At 44.1% G+C, this 20,477-nt stretch overlaps 1 protein-coding gene across 1 annotated transcript in view; it reads right to left on the bottom strand.

Annotated features, from left to right (window-relative positions):
• Positions 1-17,923, bottom strand: part of arhgef17 (Rho guanine nucleotide exchange factor (GEF) 17) — a gene marked incomplete at its 5' end in the record, with an annotated part of 50,399 nt that extends 32,476 nt beyond the window's left edge. Inside the window, one exon of the mRNA XM_079272680.1 lies at positions 12,638-17,923. Coding sequence (XP_079128806.1) covers positions 12,638-17,923 — 5,286 coding nt within the window. The remainder of the gene's footprint in view (positions 1-12,637) is intronic.
• Between the last annotated feature and the right edge of the window lie 2,554 nt (positions 17,924-20,477).

The raw sequence follows: 20,477 nt of genomic DNA, 5'->3' as shown, positions 1-20,477 counted from the left end.
ACTCATGTTGCCCGTCTCACACGGACTCTCACCACACTGTGAAAGAGTCAACGTGACGCCCAAAAAGTCAGCCGGTCGGACAGAGCTCTCCCCCTCCTGAGTTTAAGAAACTTTCTTTTTTTTTTCCACCCGGACTACACCCTGTCATTAGGAAGATACGACACGGTCTAGCTGGTAACTCTCAGTTGGGTTAATGCTTGTAGCATTTAGCTGTCACAGAGTTGCAGGATGAGAGGTCAAACGGTCCGGTGTCGGCCCTGGAGGGTGCTCACCTCCAACTGCAATTAGGAGAGTTTTTCAGGGATCGGGGCCTGAGGTGGTTGTCAGAGCGATGGTGTGCTTTGTGCACAGCGTGTCCATGTTTGCCATCCCGGTCACTTAGCAATGTGTCTTGCAGCAAAAGATAGCAGCATTTTGCATTTTCACTCCTGCAGTAACTTTGAAATACAAGTCTTTTGTGTTTGTTTTGGGACCTGACACCTGTAGTTTATGCAGCCATAGTATAAATAACTGCGCTTTACAATCATACTGGCAAAACATCACACACAAAAACTTTCAAGTGTAGCTTTAATTCATAATCTGACATAAATGCTGAGTTGAGACTGACTAGAATGTCGGAGTTAAGAGGCTCAGAGAAAAATGTTTAAGCTGAAAAGACAATCTGAAGCTTTGCATTAACACAGTCGGTGACTCTTAACCGTGCACAACTCATTGTAGCTCAAACATTCTGGAGAAAAACGGCAAAATTGTAAGTCACAATATCCACAGCTACATAGCCTTACAATGCACATGATCTTCATTCAAAATACCCCCCCCCCCCCCCCCCCAAAATATGAAGGCCGGACTCTCTAAACCCAAAGACGCAGGGCTTAGGCTTCAATATTGGATTCATATTGGATAGTTTACGTTCGGTGAACAAATAGTAAAAGAGAGTGGACATTCTCCAGACATCCATCAGAAAGCAACCACATTATAAGCTCTGCTTAGGAAACATTTGAAAAGGTTGAGGGGAAATATTTTTTATCAGAATAAGAAATCAAGAGAGCATTACGTTTCAAGATATAACCTGCTCTAAAATGAAAAATAACCGCTTTACAGTGTAGCTGGTCAACATGTAATGTCCATTTTAAACAACTGGGAAACCTCAGATGATGTTATAAAAAAAACAAATCCCATCATTTATGTTAAAATCTGCATTATTCACATTACTTTATCAAATTACCTGAAATGTGGGGCGCTATGATTCACTGTGTGTAAATACGTGCATGGTTTGGTGAAATCTTTTTTTGGTCAAGAGTTTATATTTGGGTCTGCCGTGTCCAGGGAGTCTTTGTTGGCTGAAGGGCTGTTCACTCCGTCAATAAGATCCAGATGTGAGCTCAGTGGGAGAGGGGATAAAAATAGAGTGAGAGAGGTGAGGGAGACAGAAAGAGAAAGACGGACAGAGAGAGAGAGAGACTGACGTAGAAACAATGATCTCAGTGAGAAAAGTTGGGGGCTGAACATATGACAGCAGACGGACTGATGAGGTGAACAGAAAGGTGGGGAAGAGATGAAAACTTGTTTTATTGTGCCGACATTTTTCCCTCCTTCTCTCAAACAGAAACACTAGCCCCTCTGAGGTCACCACATTCCTACGGCAACATACACACACAAGGTTGCCATGGGAGAAAAAGAATACACATAGGGGTGACCATCATCTTTTTTTCAAGCCCAAAAAAAAAAAGAGTCCACAGCTCCATCACTGTCTATTCTATATACAATGGTATACTGGTCTTTCAAAGCAGCGGAGCTCCCACTGTCTTTCTGCTCTGACAAACACATGAAGGGAGATGCAGGACGGAAATATGTATATATGTATGTGTGTGTGTGTGTGTGTGTGTGTGTGTGTGTGAGTGTGAGTGTGTGAAAAAATGCCTCCCCCAAACCCACTTCCTGCCCTGCCCTCTCAATGAAGACAATTATGGTTCCTGCAAGAAGGATAACAGAGGAAACAGTTCCTTAAAAGGCAGGATCCATGTTGTTTTCACCTCTGCACACATTTTTCAAATTAAAAGCAAATACCGCATGTTTTTAAAATATAAAGAATAGGTTATTCAAGTCTGTATGAAGATGAAGCCATCTATTATCGTGATGGCAGTTTTGCCTTATTACAAAGCAGACAGTGACACAGATCACAGGCTGGGTTTCAAACGGCAAAATATAATTATGCTGCTGCAACAGCCTTTTCTTTCACATTAACATCAACGCTATCATGACAGATACCGCAACTGCAGTACATCAGTGTCTGAAGCAATCAGGTATCTTCAACAGACAAGAGGTTTCCAACTGTAACACAGCAGGTGGAGAAACAAGCAAGCCAATCAAGAGATTTGTAGGCCAGTTTAAGAACGAGGATGTCGTCTCCTCAAACGGAGCCAGGGCAAGAGCGCCAAAAATATATCAGCAGGAAGTTGACGTGGGGGAGATGAACACAGTAGTGCAGGTTGTCGTAAGACAACTTACAGAGATACCAGTTCTTAAATCTCCATATGTTGATGTCTGACAGGACAAATGTAAATGCTCCTAACAACCACCACTGCAGAGTAAGTTCACAGAAACATGTTTGTCTATCTTCTTTACAGAACTATATTCCAAACGCTTGCACACAGATTAAGTCGTGAAGTCAAGCAAACTGGCAATCAGCTTCTTCATCAGGCTAAAGAGAGGCCTGTTTGAATTGTAAACACTGGCTCAAATGATGTAAACGTGTTGTATTCAGATAATATGATAAGATATGTCATTAATGTGATTAAAACACATTTTGAAATCAAAACGATGACTACAAGGATGCACTACTCTCTTCAAGCCTCGAAAAAGATTGTGAACTATTTTTAGGAACATGGCATCTTCTTATCGTGGCTGTTTTTGTCTGCTCAGCCTTCATTCACAACCTTGTAACTTCTCAGTGAGAGTTGTAGCTGCGCTGAAATGATGAACTTCCACTAAATAATAAGGGTGCTCTGATTGCTATTGGCCAATATTTGGTTTTTAACTAGTTTGACCGGTGGACTCTAGAAAGGCCGATCAGAAGAGGCAATCAGATGATGAAAAACACGCAAGACATTTAGTTGCTAAAATGGCTTCACCGGAGTTATGAGTTGTATCTCTGAAGCCCCTTTTAAACGGCCAACTGGTGAATGAAATGTTTGAAGGGGGAAAAAGTCGAGGCCTGGTTGAAAATAAGAAGCCTATTGAGGAGTGAAGAAAGACTACATTGTTTTAGGAAAGACAGGCCCGATTACCCACAAAACCCAGAGCTGTCATTGGGTGATGGGAGCTCTGTGTGAGCCCTTCAAACCTTCGGACACACACACACAGACACAGACACCTCCAATCTCAAGATAAATGGCAGTCATCATCATCAACCATCATTATTGCCATAATGATTACTGCTGTTATATTTGGCAAGAGACAGCTGAGGGACAGCATGTCAGCACACACACACACACACACACACACAAAAAAAACATAGACATTTACACTCCGACCAAGATCAGTTACATAAACAGTGACTGCGGATGGTGTAACCGGAAATGTTTTAATACTGTTGGTTCTGGTTCAAGTAGTTCAAATCAACAGCAGTTTTCATGCCAAAATGCCAAAAAAGTCCCGACACACATTGAAGATGCGATCAGTCATGGTGACTGAGGGACAAACTCGCAGGATTGATTAGTTGTGGATCAAATTCCAAACTAAGGGCATTAGTGCATCCGTAATGCTTCTGAATAATCTGGTAATGAGCCAGGGTGATCGCTTCTTACAGCAGTGGCTCTCCTGGCGCCACGTCTAAACTTGACCCTGCGTCACAGATTGTATACGTCTATTGTTGTGAGCAGTCCAACCGATTTTAACAGTTAGTGGCCTGAAGAGGTGAAACTCTGAAAGAAGATTTTAGAAAAGTAATTTGTGTAGTGGATTTATCATTTTTGGAATTCACAGTCATACACTTTTTATTCTCTCTGTTGCCGAGAGTTCGATCTAAAATCTGCAGGCTACATCCAGCAGCCAGTTAGCTTAGCTTAGCATAAAGATTGTAAGCAAGGGGAAAAGGATAGACTGGTAACAAAATCCGCCTGCCAGCACTTTTAAAAACCAACCAGATTCTACAACAATCTGTAAAATCTGTGCAAAAAACTAAGTGTAATCAACAATCCAATGCACCTCTTAAACCAACCGTGTACCTAATTATGTTTGTGGAGGTTTGAAAACCTCTATTAGAGAAACACTTTCAAACACACCCTGAGCAACTCAGGGGGACTTTTGCTCTTTGCCACATGCAAACAATACACAGCATTAGCAGAGAGAACATGGGGAACTGATATGTGTGACATTGTAACGGCTTCTTATCACACATTTTCTCACAGTCACTGAAACCAAGTTTAGTTCTCACACACACACACACACACACACACACACACACACTCAAACATATTCATACATTTTTGTTTGCACAATTGTGAAATTCTGTTTTCAAATAAAATAATCCAAGAAGGGTTCATTTCACAGTGTTTAAAGGCTCAAAGGCCAAAAATGTTGGGAACCATTAACTTAGTCCGACATTGACGCTGATAGTTCTGTTTGTATGAGCTTGTCCAAAAACTGGGCTCGAACACTTAAATCTTTCTGTTAGCAAACCAAAGCACATATAGGGGAGTGATGAATTCACAATAACACACACACACACATTTTCTCGGTTGGGGTAAGGTCAACATATTTTCAGGCTGACTCACAGTTTTGTCAAAACTCATCAAGTTGAGAGAAAATGTTTTACTTCAGTACAAAGGTCGGCAGCGGCCAGAGTGATCAAGCTTGTCACCCGTGAGAGGGGCAGGGGAGGGAAACGGGTCACTCGTTTGGACTTTTTGGAATTTAAAAACAAAGCCTAAATATAGTCCGCGTGTTGACAACTCGTAAATACAAAAACTATTCAATGCCAACGTGGTGCCATGTGGAGATCGCAACACTCCCCAGCACTGTTCCAAGATAGAGTATTTTACAAACTGTGGGATTGACGAGAAGAAAAGAGGACGCCATTTTTGGCAGCGGAGATAAACTGTAAATATGCAAAAGGTGTCCTGGGAAAAGTATACTATGCAGTGTTGCTCACCAATAAACTGCAGGTGAGGTGTAGTTGGGAGTACAAATATTCTGACGAGTCATGCCACAAAACGCCTGTACAGTGATTAAAGTATGCCTCGCATTACTTTGAACTCAAGCATCTATTTCCCCGACATAAACACACACATTAAGATTTTCCTGGAGGTGTACCTGTAAAGTTCTGCGCATATCTTATTGAGTTCAGACATGGTGGCGGCTGCTGATAATACTGCAATTCTTTCACACTAAAGTCGGCCAATTTACTGCTGCTGGGAATATGCAACGCACCACTTTCTGTGGCGCACCAGACACAAACAGTCTATAAGAACAAAGTAAACAGTACATTTGGTTTTGTTTTTAGTGTCAAATGTCTCATTTGACATCTAATTTGGTGAAGGAGTCAAACCAAGAATAAAATCTATTCCACCTTTGCTTTTGACAAATGTATTGCGGCATTGATTCGTTTCATTTTCTCCTCTGCTTATCCTGAGAACAGTTTTAAAAACTGGAAACTCATGAGACTAAATTCAGACAGCAAAAACACAATCTGAACATGAGGGGTATGTCAACTTGACAGAGCCCTACAGTCATCTATGTACTGTGGATGATGTAATGACACCATGGAGGTGCGTCGTGATGAAATCCACACGGTAGGGATGATGTCACTGTCAAGCTAACATGATGGCAGCAGAGCTAAACATTAAAAGGTGCATCTCTAACCTCTGATTCAGCACACACTCACCATACACACACATTCAATTAAAGTTGCGTTTTTGTACTTTAAAAATATCACTGATATGGTTAATTCTTAAAGTTAAAATCTAAATTAAGGCAACCCAGGGTTTGCTGAAATAATTTCACCAACGTGACTTAAACTGCATCCAACACACAGAGGACCAACACCACCTGCCTGTGAGGCTGCTTTGTCCTTATCTGCTCCAGTCTCTCTTTTCCAATGGTCCTCCTCTCCCTGCGCCTTAATCCGGGATCCCAGCAGCCACTCGGGAGCAACGCTCCGACACTTCCAGCTTCTCCCATTCCCATTCTGACGAGACTTTCTCAACTGGCAGCTAGAGCATGATCCAAATCGGCGGACTGATGCCATAAGACAGATGAAGGAGAGGGTGAGAGGAAGACGAGGACAGAAACAGAGAAGGGAGGAAGAAGCCGAGTGTTTCTACTGTCATGTTTCTCTGGACGACAAAAGACAAGTGAGAGAACAGGACTCAGCGGCCGAGTCAACCCACAGATAGGCCGAGACCTAAACCCTGTATACAAGTGCGTGTGCCCGACCACGCTGTAAACTATGCTACACGTTGCACTGGTGGCACAGTTGTACCATTGTGTGAGTGACCGGGAGAGACGCACGCAGCACGTCCATGACAATCTGTCGCGGAGAGATATGCGCATACACAAAACCACACACATGAATAACAATGTGACTTTAGGCTGTGCACTGCTTTTTGAGCGTGGCCATGACAAAGTTAAGGCATCTGACGAATACTATTTGATAAACAATTTTTCTTTGGTTGTCGAAAGAACCAACAGCTTTGGATATCTAGTATGCCCTGACTGATCGACAATACACACAGCAGAGTACGTCACACAGTAACCAGCTAACTGGTCATAAAGTGAGCTGCGATAACGCAAGTTGTCGTTCATTTTAACTGGACTTAGTGGTAAAAAGTAAAAGTTGCTGTTTACAACCGGAAATGGATCTTTCATGGTCCACAAAGTCATGGTGGAGCGATAAGCATTTTTGCACAGCTAGACATCCTTCACCGGCTAACAGCTAGCAACTAGCTTGTTAGGGTGGTGTAGGATGACACTAATGCAGTTAATTGCTATTTCTAGCTTCTCTCTTTACCTTGCAGCAACATAATAAGTATGGTGCTCACCAGACTATTAAATTAAATGCAGACAGGAAAATCTAATAGACCCAATCTGTGAGTTGTTATCCCCCGACTTCTTCTATATATCAGTAATGGGTTTTCTGTGGCACGTTAAGTATTTTGCGGCATTTTAACAGAAGCTTTTCTTTTGTTGAAGAAACCAATTAGCACCAGCTGTAATTTAAACCTGAGGTGATTCCACTTAGAACGTGGCAGCCAACGGTGCAGCCTTGCATTCGGTGAATCATCAATGAAACTCTCGCATTAGACATCTATGTGGCCACGTGGACTGCAGATGTATGGCCCGGACATACAAGAAAGACTCGCATGACTGAGGGGAACCCTGCCAAAGATATACAATGCTGCACACACACACACACACACACACACGGTCTTCAACAGAGGACCCCATTCTCAAAGAAGTGTAAAAACCACGTGAAACCATTATTCATCATACATTATTTATGTCACACGCACGTTTTAGTATGTAGAAATCTGCCTGTGCACAAAAAAAAGAGCTGAAATAGCAGCTGTGCTAGAACGTGCTGTTTCAGAAGAGGCTTTCCTTACATAAGCAAACTGCTCTGTAATTACACTGGGTGGATCCACACAGACCGAGAGAGTTGGAGAGAGCCAGTCTGGAGGGCAGCGCCTGGGACAAGCGATGAGGATAACAAAGAGGCAAAGATGGTTGAAGAGGAACCCACTCCTCACAGCTTTTAACTGCCATGCCGTTCCACTGGCGAGCTACGCTATCCTTAAAAGGGAACGTTAAAGATTTTCAAAGCACTGCAACTGTCACCAACCAAGGGCAAGGACATCCAGAACAGCTTTCCCACACAGTTGTTTTCCAACTGTGAGGAACCAGATGGAGTCGCATGTGACTTGTTTGCAGTGACACTCCATGTCAGTTGAGTTTTGCAAACGCTCACAAACAATTAAAAAAATTAAATAAAATAATTATATACACACATTTTCAAACTTGTTCAGACAGCCGAACCTAAATTACCTCCATTCATATTGCTAATACAAGATAAATATGGTCTGCATTCTTGAATTCAAAGTGTAGACTTTATGAATAAACAGGAATAGTTCCACATTTTGAGAAATATGCTACATTTGCTTTCTTGCTGAGAGTTAGATGAGAAGATAGATACCGTTCATATCAGTATGCTGTGTACTTTAGCTGGAGCCGGCAGCTGATTAGCTTAGCTTAGCACGAAGACTGAAAAAGGGATAATCTGTTAGTTTATGGTTTTTGGAACGATTAAACTAAAACAACACATAATGTGTTAATTAGTTAGATGAAGTTAGTCCCAGTTAGTGCTGGGAGGTGGATTCCCCCCCCCCCTGTTTCCAGTCTTTATGCTAAGCTAAGCAGATGGAGCAGCTGAGAGTGAAAAGTGTTTTACAAGAAACAATATATACTGGACTCTTTCTCAGCAGGGAGCATTTGATTTCCACGAGCTGCACAAATGTGAACCACAAACACACACACACACACACACACACACACTTGGTTCCAGCTATCTATCAAAATGCCCCCCTCCCATCAAACCAAATGAGTCTATTATTAAATCACTCACTCTTACTCAGAGGAACACAAAACATTTGTGTTGTGCCTGCCCCAAAAGCAATATTGTGTGTGTGAGAGCCAGAGAGACGGGCTAAATATTTTGCGTGCGAGTCGAGGACAAGATGGCTGGAGGTCGGAGACGTTCTCTCTCTCCAAAGTTCTCTCGTCTCTAAGGACCATAATAAGAACATAAAATGACAAATGCTTGTTCAATCCACTCAACCAGTAAGATCTCCATGTCCTCACATTTTCAAAAAAAACACAGTTTTTACCTCCACTGGTGGACGTGAACTCAAAATGTCTACAATCAGAGGCTGCCTGTGTGTCATTGAAGCCACGGATATCTCCAGTGTGGCCATTTGATCTTCTGATTCATCCCAGCGCTTCCTTTTCAACCACTTAGTCATGGGGACCTTCAACCAGAACAAACCACAGCCTCATCCTTTCATCCCACCTTCACCTTTACCTCGCTCAGCATCCTTCACTTCTTTGGACGTCACTAAACCGGAGATGACTTTTCGCATGTTAGAAAAGAACCCCCGAACACCCACACTGTATCCTCTCTGTGTGTGTGTCCATGCAATGTGTCCTTTAACTTTACTTTTAAGTCTGCGTTCAAAGGAGAACGCTATTGGATGAGCTCCTACCCATCCATTGATCACAAAATAAAGACAGTTTGATGATGCATTTTGACTACAGAACAGAGGTCCATTAGCAGCCCTGAAATACATTGTATTCTATTTGAGAGGGATGACATCATTAAGAAATTTGAATTCCTCCTGTACAAGTAAAAACTTCTTTTGATTACTTTCTGAATTATAATATTGAGCCTATTCGTTTTCTGCACATGCCCGACAACAGCATGATTTTGTTAAACAAGTATTTTGCCATCAGTGACATTTAATCAGTGATGTAAGGAATTATCTCAGTAAGTATTTCAAACTGTAAGCCAAGAGCAAATCAACTCTCACTGCTTCAGTATTTCTACCTTTACTGCTCCTCTCGTGCACAACGACATCTGGAGAGGAGTGGGGATCATAACGGGAGTGAAGGGAAAAGGACCGGGCAGGGAGAAATGATCTGATTCCATGTGGGTGGCCTGATAAAACAAAGTCAGTCATAAATCTGAAGCTATAAACACTGTGCTTTCAGACCTAATCCATGCAGAACTGAGCACAAACCAACCCGTCCGTTTCCTTCCTCTCTCTCTGGCTTTCGGTTTCTCGTTGTCTTTTCTCCCATTTTTTTAAGAAAGAAAGAAATGTTCATTTCAAGGATATGCAAAAATCTTTTGTTAAGAGCAGAGTTCTTGAGAAAAAAAAAAACATTTTACATTCCGACCCTAAATTGCCAAAAAAGTATTGTTTTCACACCTGAAACTTAAATGATACGATATTTAAATGTGGTCACTAATGCATGACACACAAACATGCTTGGGAGTCCTCAGCTCTTTTTGGAAGTAGCTGTTATGCAACAAGAGGAGAAGTAAAGATGGGCCACAATCCTGCTGGTAGCTGTTAAAGTGAAAACTACACAAGCAGAAGCAGAAACACACACAACACACACATTCAAGGTGAAAAATAATTCATAAAGCAGACACTGTTGGACAAACTGTGGTTACCTATTTAACATATTTGGTGGACAAAACAGAGGACGAAAAGATTTTTTTAACAACATTCTCATATGTAGATGACTTGAATCAGAGTTTTCACGTCTAAATTAATGTTATTCATATTTTTTCCAAAATCTGTCCCAGGGTGAGAAACCAAACAGTTGGGAGCAGAACATACAAAGTCATTGGATTGTGTTCTAATAAAGCAAAATAGCGTAAAAAACATTTATGGTTTTTAATACTTTAGTAAGTCCAAAAATGTCAAGATGGCTAATGAGACATTGATTTTGTACATATGACCCACCTCTGTTTCAACTAAAAACCAGCCTTTTCTACCGTCGTCTCCCATTACCTCTCACTCTCTCACTCCCCCTCCTTCACCCACCGTTTCATTCTTCAGCTCTCTCTCAGTTCTATTTTGATCCTGTAACCTTTTTTTGTTTTTAGCCAGCAAGCGTTTTCTTTCAGCTCTCTTTTATTGTCTCTGTCTCTCTCTCTCTACCTAACATTTGGCACAGCAGCGTGCCTCACACCAAGACAAACTTTATGACTTCACTTCAATGTTCCAGAGACACAAGAAGGACAGCAAAGAGCAGAATAAGATAACATGGAGGACGGATGCTGGAGAATTAAGACACATGGAGATGGGGCATGAGCTGAAAATGCTAGATACGTATAGTATTTTTGGACTTGGACCTTAGATGTTGACCAAACATCTGGAACTAAAGAGAAAAAGTGAAAAGGGCATATGACAGATTTTGATGTCACAATGTGTGCACTGTGCTGAGGGTGAAACAAGCCACACTCCAGACTCCAGAAAAGGAAAAAGCTCTCCCTCTCTCACCTTCTTTCTTTCTCATAACTTGTCTGTGCTCCACTTTAGCTTGGCACAGTTGTTATTACATTCAGTCCAAATCACACTCTCTCACTCACACCAGAGCTGCAGGGCAGTGCTCTAAACACAGCGTGTTGGCAAAACTCCGAGCTCCAAGCGTTTAAACAAGCCATTGATATATTCCAGGCAAACGACACACACACACACACACACACGCACACAACCAGTTTATAATACACAGACACACGCTGGCCGGTAATTCTGGACATCTTCAAACACTTCAGTAACCACGACAACTTCCCATTTCGCTAAACCCATTTCCTGCCTGGTGAAGTCACTCGCCAGATACTGCTCGTGTCTCTACGGCAACAAGGAAGGACAGCGGGCCAAAGGATTAAACAATCAAAAACTAATAAATACCAGGGCAATAGATGGAAATACTATGAATCAATATCAATGTGTTCTGTCCTGAGCTCAGGATGGTAAGCCCCGTGATGTTTTTACTTTCTCAACACCGATTCAGAATCACACCCATGACTGAATAGTAAACTTGGACTTTAGGCAAAGACCCCCAGGAGAGGTGATGTGTGCGTGTTCAATGAATAACACAGACATTGAAGCACACAGACGCACACATCTAATTCTCACAATGCACTGTTACACAAGCCAAACCTCCAAACCAGCCGCAGTTAACAAACCTTACAAAATAAGAGCGTGTGCATTCATCAGTATTTAGGTTCTTACATTCGTTGAGGTAAGTTTCTAGCACATTGTACGTTTATCATATAGTTCGTATTCTACCTCGTGGTGGTTTATTGACAGTTAATTATTGGCAGTATAAATCATCATTACATTGATTTTTGGTCAAAGGCCAATCAGTTAACCTGCATTGCTATGATATAACAAGCCAGAAGTCGGCCAATGGTTAGACACTACTGAGTAAATGCAGCATCAAACACACATCCACACACACACACACTGTGTTTGGGTGAACTGTTTATTATATTCCCTCTCTATGACTCCACGATTCTGGCACAGATACAATCGATATTGGATGAAACAAATAAATGAAAACAGACGCACACGCAGCAGGCCCTGGTGCGCTCCTTAATGCCCTTTGTCTGAGATTTGTTTAATCAAACTAATAACATCCTCTGATGTTTGTTAAACACTGTTCAGCCTGTAATGGCTGCTGTATTGTAGTACCGTACTGCTCCTAAATTCACTCTCAAATTTACCATATGGGTCCTGATTCACATCACTTCATAGAAAGCACAAGTGCACTTTTGGGTGAAACCACAAGAACAAGCAAACCATACAGGACAACATTTATCACCTCAAAACCCATTTATCTTCCGTTATTAAAATAAAAATCCAGTTTTCCCACCATATTTGAGACATTTGAAAAAAGCAGACAACAAATCACTTAAACCCTCTCTTTCTTTCGGTCAAATACAAATTGAAATCATCAGAACTCAAAGACACCATGCAGCAAGGGAGCATTGAACATGCCAGCTTTGCACTTGCACACACACGCACACACAAACACACAAAGCATAAGAAATGGTTTTAAGTGGACTCACCACTCTGGGCTTGGTCCTCTGTGGGGTAGCTGTGGATGCAGTGTCCTCTGTGCTCTTCTTCTGTGGTCCAGCTTCTGTAATTCCACTGGTGCTGGTCTCGCTGGGCCCCTCCGAAGCCAACACTGAACCTTCTGCTCCATCCCTGGCTGCTGGAGGAGGTCCTGGGCCCTCAGCATTGCTCAGTTCCAGAATATATTTCTGGGTCACAGCCTCCAGAGATGGGGCTTGGTCTCCTGGAGGTTTACTTGAGGTCTGAGGCTCTGCAGTGGGTGGGACTGAGAGGGAGTCCACTTCCTTCAATGGCTGGAGTTGTGGAGGTGGGGAGATGGGGAGGAAGATGGTAGGTTCGCTGGCATGTCGGACATGCTTGGATCTTGTTTTGGGTTTGGGTTGCAGCGGGGGAAGGGGAGGGGTGAGGTTGGTTTGGTTGCCGTGGTCCTCCTGCTCCTCTGAACCCAGTTCTGAGGGCTCAAATGGGTCCTCATGAGGGAAAAATTGAGCTAGCCTATTTGGACGCTTTCTGGTGGGCCGACGAACCAGTCTAGGGGACAGAACCTCAGCTAGCTTGAGGTTAAAGTTAAACTTCTGCACCTCTGTCTCTTCTTCACCTTGGTCTATTGCATCGTCGTCGTCATAATCATCATGGTTGTCAGAGTGATGGGTGCATTCAGACTGGGAACGAGCTTTGACTTTTTTTGTATTTGGCTGCGTCAGCGATGCGTGTTTAGGCTTCACTTCTGGCTCCCACAGTTCCTCTCGCTTCTCACTGAGGATTGGCTCACTGCTGGAAGGTGGAATCGGACTAGGCTGATCCAGCTCACTGATTGGCTCAGTGCTGCCAGTCTGACCTTTGAGATGAGGGTAATTCTGGGAAAGTAAAGGGACATCGCTACGGCGACTGGGGTCACTGAACGACTTCTTCTTGGGAGCTTTGCCATGGTCATCGGTCATCAGTCGGTCCATTGCACCTGGCTCAGCTACAATGCTCCTGATCACCCCACTGTAGTCGTGAACGGCATCATCTCGGAGTCCGCCATCACTGTAAACTGACAAGTCACTGGCCACACTGCCCTTGTATTCTGACAAAGTGGCCACAGCGGAGGCATCTGGAGCACCACCTCCACCTTTGACAGATAGGGATCCTAACAGGTTGCTGTCCACAGAGGAAAACTTGTTGTTATTACCTTCTTCTGTCACAGAACAGTGTCGCTGAGGCATGGGGTCACTGAGAGAGCGGTAGACTGTGGACTCTCCATTTCCAACAGCTGCTATTGTTGACTCTGCGTTACTGCCGTTACTGGAATCAGAGCCTGTGTTGTTAATACCAGAAGGGGAGAACTTGCGCCTTCGTCGGATAGAACTGGGTGTTGCAGGGGCTTCAAGTCCTCCTCCTGTGGTGCCAGCAGACCTCTGCGACACAGCGCTGTTGGTGTTGATCTCCTCGCTGGCAGTGTTAATATTATTGACACCAGCAGTGCTGCTCAGCTCCATGATGATACTGTCACTCTCAGCCATGCGCACAGGATGAGGTAAGGAGGGAGGTACGTTGACTTCGTTCAGACGATTTGTACAATTCACGCTGTTCTCCGTCATCTCTTGTCTTTCCTGCTTAAACCCCTCAGCCTGATGGAGAGCCGATTGCTTCCATACGGTGACAGGCTGCCCTAGCACATCCTTAGCAATTCGTGACCCCAAATTAACCCCTGCTGAGCCCAGGAATGACCTTTCAGAAGGGTCACTTGGGCCCGTCTCTGGCTCTGTTACAATCCCTTCATCTGTTAAACTAGACTCATGGCCCGAAAGTTCATCCACAGAGCGGTCGTAGAACATGCTTTCCTCCGAGTCGCCCTTCAGTAAGGCTCGCTCCGTCTCTCTGCTCTGTCTCTTTGCCTTCTCCCTGTACTCTGTGCCCCTGCTGTTTAGCTTCTCCAACTGTATACTTTGTCCATCCCTCTCGCTCCTCTCCCTCTCCCTGTTCTCTCTCTCCCTCTCATGTTTATCCCTGTCTTTTGTGTTCTTAAACTCAGCCTCTTGATCCGTTTTTGCCTGATCCTCGACACTCACTCCTGCTTTCTCCTTTTCCTCATCAGTTTTCTTGACCTGGAAACAATCATCTTCCAAATCATCGTCAGTTCTCCTTACGTCTACATCATCATCTTCTCTATTACTCATTTGGCAGATATCTCGAATGACCTGCCTGGCTTCCTGCACATACCTCTCCTGCAAAGGAGTTGGCATCCCTTCCTCATCACCATCATCAAATCCATAATCCCTCATTCTTTGTCGTCTCCCAGCCCTAAAATCCCCGCCATCACTTTCTACTTCCCTCTCCGACACCCTCCCTCCATCACCCTCTCCATCCAAATCAAGCTGCTGCTCAGAAGAGCTCCTCTTCGTGGCGCCACCTGTCAAGTAACACCTCACTGCTGTAGTGGGTTTGTCTGAATAAGTGAAGGATTTTGCACGCCGCAGGGTGGCAGTTAGGTCTTTCAGTGACGGCCGATGACCAGAAGGTAGCAGATTACCGCCTTGATTCCGTGAGCCAATCCTGTACACCGGGGACCCATCCAAGACCCCGGATTTGTCTGCACTTGTTTTCCGCACTTTGAGCTCCGACAGGTCAGATTTCAGAAAGCTTAAGAGGGACATAGTTTCTGAGGTGATATCAGGGTTAGATATGGATATTTGGTTATCATCATCCACCCCATCCCCACTTTTTGTCCTGCTTAATGCCGTAGTCTCACCACCCCGACCTCCTGCAGATGCCCCACCTTCTCTGGCAAGTACACTAGATAAGGGGGTGACTGTAGGCACAATCTTGGAGCGCATCCGCACAGGCGTACGAGATAAGTTATCCCCGTGGCCAAAGCTTGGGGAGCGGTACATGGTAAAATTCCCATGGTATGTTTTACTCAGCATGGACAAGGATGCAGTTCTGCTAGCGTTGCCTCCTTTTCCACCCGTGTTAAAAAACACATTTGGTGCACGTTTGGCACAGCCAGCCTGGTCCTCCTCCTTCAGTGTCTCAGTGCTGGAGTATCGACTGCTGCAAAGAGAACCCCCAGGACTGGAAACAAAAGGGGGAATATTGACCTTTGACACTCGTGATACACCAGGAAGTGACGTGGATATCACAGGTGAGGAGATGCGCTCCCATTGCTGCACCCTGGCTCTGTTACTGTGACTGCTGGGTTCCCTTGCAGAGTGGCTCCGAGATACTGTCCCCGCAAATTCTCCTCCTGTGTTTTGCTGGTGTTGCCTCTCTAAACGCTCCATGGTCAAGGCCTTGTCACTGTCGCTGTCTTCTGATTCGCCATCACGATCATCAATATCATCACGGCCTGTTGCAAAAGCAGCTCCGCTGACTTTCTTCTTCTTTCTCAGCGAGCGGCGGCGCACTGCCTCTCGACTGTGGGGGCCTATAGAACCAGGGCTGTCCTCCTCACTGCCTGAGGACCTACCAATGCCCTTAGCACCCAAACAGCAATTTTTACTGCGGGATAAATAGCTACCTCCTCGCTCAGTGGTGCCCCTTTCTCCTGCTCTGTAGGAGATGGAAGGAGCTGGGCCAGAAGTAACACTCCAACCGTCTCCTCCACCTCCTCTTCTTCTCCTGGTGTGCTCCTCCTCTTCGTCACCAGAGCTAAACCTCCAGCGGGACCTGAGAGGAGCGACAACTCTTGCTGAGGCTCTTACCTCCGTGGAGGGAGGTACAGTAGAGGAGGAGGTAATGGCTTTATCTGGACCTGGGGCAGAGGAGGGGGTGGGGGCTGGTGCTCTAGAGGAGCTATGTGAGGAATGTAAACTATCCCTGGGCAGCCCGACCCCCTGTCTATCCCTTCTCTCCCTCACTGTCGGCCGCTGAAGAGAGGAGGAGCAGGAGGAGGTGTTCAAGTTCTCCGATCGACTCCAAGACAAAGTAGCAGGGGGTTGAAGTTCAGGGCCGAGGTCAGATGTCAGGCCTGCCGTCCCGAGGGTCTTGTGGGCCGCCTCTGACTCAGTGGTGGGACTATGAGATCTGTATGGAGATGGGTTAATCCTCTGGTAGGGACTACCCCCAGTGCAATGACGGCTGCCACTGCTGCCGCTTTCAAAAGTATTTAGGTCAGAAAGTTTGATGTTATTAGAACTTTGTGTCTCTAAGTCTGCCTCCTCGTCATTTGAGAACTGCTGGTGGTCAGTTTTGGAATAAAAGTCCATACCGTGATAAAAATGATCTTTAACAGTGCTGCATTCGCTGCTTTGAGCTCCAACTATGCATTTGCGATGCAGAGACGGGATACTGGCTTCGTTAGCAGAGCTGCAAGGCGAGAGTTTGTCACTTCTATCCGAGAGAAGAGCACCGTCACTGGGGCTGAGCTCCTGTAAATGTCCTCTGCCGACTGCTTTTAAATTCTCAGAAGAGTCGGTCTTGTGCTTTGTGCCTGGACTCTCATCGAAAATTTGTCTAATTTTGGTGACACTGGGCCACTTGTCAGAGTGCAGGGGAGTAAAGTCACTGTGGTGTGTAAAGGCATAACCTCTGTGGGATTTACAGGGTGGGGGAACCCCTCTAAGAGTAGCATCCTCTTCCTCATCTGCAGTCAACGTGTTTCTATTATCAGAGGGACATGCATTGACATGTGAATAATCTCTCTTACCAGAGTTGCTGTCGGTTGATAAACGTTTAAAATTCCGCCTCTCACTTTTCTGCTCCGAGTCCGAGCCTGAAACGGAGTCAGTTTCGGAGTGAAACTTTTGCCCTTTGTTGTCTGTCAGTGACTCTGCAGCAGCAGCAGCAGCAGCAGTAGCATCACTATGCTGGAAATATCCACCGCCGCTGTCCTCGTGAAAAGATTTACGAGACGGCGACCAGTCTCTCGTGGAGCCCCTGGCCCGGGGAAGAGTGCTGCTCCCCGGCGTCACTGCTGCGCCGTCTCCCGGTGAGGCTCTGTGCGTCCCGGCGGAGCCGCTGCTGCTGCTAAACTTCTCAGTGAGCTGTCGGATGGATGGAGAAATGGAGGAGATAGGAGTAGAGGAGTTCCTCTTTGGATCTGCGGTCGCGAGGCAGGCGGTGGTGGTGGTGGCAGAGATTTTGGAAACTTTTCTTGACACACAGACATTACCGGTACGCGTCGCCAAGAGCTGTTCTGCTTTGCTGGGCTCCGGGGGAAGGGCGACGCCAGCTGCCTCCGAATCCTCTGATTTGTGTTGTTGGTCTTCACTCTTGTTGGCGCTCCAGGACCCCAACTTTTTGAAAGAAACGCTGCGATACACAGCCGCATTCTTCCTCTCTCTTGCTGCCATTGTTCATGTCTTTCTTTGTTAGATTTCACACACACACATTTTTAACTCCACGGGTATTACAGATCCAAGCACCTTTGGGAAGTGTGTAGTCTATTTCTCCCCCACGCAGACTAACGGCGTGAATACCCAACAGCAATCACTCTATTAAAACGTAACTGTTGGCACTGATAACGAGGTGAACCAAGTGATAATCTGTTCAGTGAGTAAAGTAGGTGAGTGCTGCTCTGTTATCAAAACTTACATGTTGTCGATTCCCGAAACCGCATCCGTGCAAAGAGGAAAGCGCTACTTTTGTTGGCCAAAACTTTCACAACCTGTCCACAAACACAACCATCCATTGTTAATCCCTTAATATTTCCAAACTTTAGCCCCTTCGACAGGTTAGCGCGCTTCCACAGGCCCGACGCATCATCCACTTCTAATTCCCAAAACTGTTTGTGGATTCCTTATTTTGGCATGATTTGGTTTCCCGTGACTTATGTTGTTTTTTGCATGTTAATGCCTGAGATAGGGCAGAGGGGGTGGGCGGGACTAGGGGTATAGGGGTTGTCATAGCCCCCTCGGGGACTGCGGTCAAACCAGCCTCCTCTTCGAAAAACACAGCCAAGCCAGCCCGCACGTTGTTTTGCGGTACGCATATGTACAAGGCTTTACGGTAGTAGCGTGTAAGAAATGACTTCAAAATAAGAGCAAAGTTCCGGTGAACGTGATAGGACATGTCACATTCATTCAATGAGTCTGTAAATCAGATAAATTAATTAATATATTTCAAACAGAAATAAATAGATACATACATCAATGAAACTAAATGAATGAATGAAAAAGTATACATTTTATAAATGATTACTTTCAACAATAATTACTGTATTTCAAGGAAAAATGTAATTCCAACTGTGTTTATTCAAATATATTAATAAAGAATACATTTACACAGAACAGTAGGCATATGACTTAAAAATGACGACACTACATCAAATTCAGAAACTTCAAGGTTACACTAAGTGACCAATTTGTCTTAGATTTGAGATTAAAATACAAAGGAAATTGTCCACAGTTGAAAACTAATTTCACATCAGATTAATAGTAAAACCCCTCAGAGTGTCAATTATGGATAATCAGAACATGTTGATGTAGTATTTCAAAATGAAAGCCCTTCAAAATATCATGCATGAGCCAACTTCCTTATGATTTCAGATTAACTTTTAAAATAAATGGTCTATTGTTCCATAATAGTTTCAATTTAGATGAATCGTACACGACCTCAAAGTGTCACTCTGGGATAATCAGGAATGTGATTTGAAGTTAGCTCATGAATGACATTTTGAAGGGCTTTCATTTGGAAATCCTACATCAGAATGTCCTGATTATCCATGAGTGACTCTGAGGTGGTGTACTATTAATCTGTAGTGAAATTATTTTGTAACTATAGACCATTTCTTTTGAATCGAATCTGAAATTAGAAGGAAGTTGCCTCATGAATGAGATTTTGAAGGGCTTTAATTTTGAAATGCTACATCAGAATGTCCTGATATTCTCTGAGGTGGTCAGCTGTCAATCACAAGTGAAATTAGTCACTTCGTGTAACCTTGAAGTTTCTGAATTTGATGGAGTGTACTGTCACTTAGAAGTCATACTGGTCTGTGTAAATGTATTCTTTATTAATATATAAGTATTTACACAATTGGAATTGTATTTTTCCTTAAAATACAGTTTGTCTCTTCGTAGGTAAATCAAATAAACATCAAATTACTTCCACACAATTATTATTGTGTAAGCAAGAGGTTAAAGTTATCATTTATAAAATGTATACTTTTTCATTCATTCATTTAGTTTCATTGATGTATGTATCTATTTTATTATGTTTTTAATGTATTAATAAATGTATCTATGATTTACAGACTTATTGAATGAATGTGACATGTTCTCTCACGTCAGCCGAAACTCACCGGAACTGCTCTTATTTTGAAGTCAGATCTTACACGCAACTACCGTAATGCCTTGTACATACGCGTACCGCAAAACAACGTGCGGGCTGGCTTGACTGTGTTTTTCGAAGTGGAGGCTGGCTTGAACGCAGTCCTCGGGGCTTGAGAGGAAAAGCTTTGTTTCCCTTCTTTGATAAAGGGCAGATCATACTGTGGACAAACTAGGTGTAATTATAGCCCCTTCTTTGCGAAAAAGACAGCAGCATTGTCACTCATGCCCAGTAACTCCTCTGGGGTGCTTCCCGTGAGGCTGTCTGTCCCAGAAAAAGGAATTCTGTGTCACATTCCCTTAGAGAGGAGCTGCTGACTGCAGCGCCCTCTACAGTCTGACCTGTTAAATGCCAGGTCACTGGTGGGAGATCATGGACTTCAGCTGAACTCCCTACACCATTTTAAAAGAGCTGTATTCAACATTCTGAACGTTAATATAGCAGCAAACAACTATTTGCTACATGCAAATGGGGTAATGTGTACCTGTGCAGAGAATGAAGGGGCTGTCACTCTGTGTGTGTTGTTATCAGAGCTTCTCCCAGTGCATGCGTGTCGTGCATGGTTCGTGCATGTGAGCG

Source organism: Melanostigma gelatinosum, assembly GCF_949748355.1.
Source record: "Melanostigma gelatinosum genome assembly, chromosome: 7".
Taxonomy (NCBI): Eukaryota; Metazoa; Chordata; class Actinopteri; order Perciformes; family Zoarcidae; genus Melanostigma; species Melanostigma gelatinosum.
This window is presented reverse-complemented; position numbering and strand designations above follow the sequence as displayed.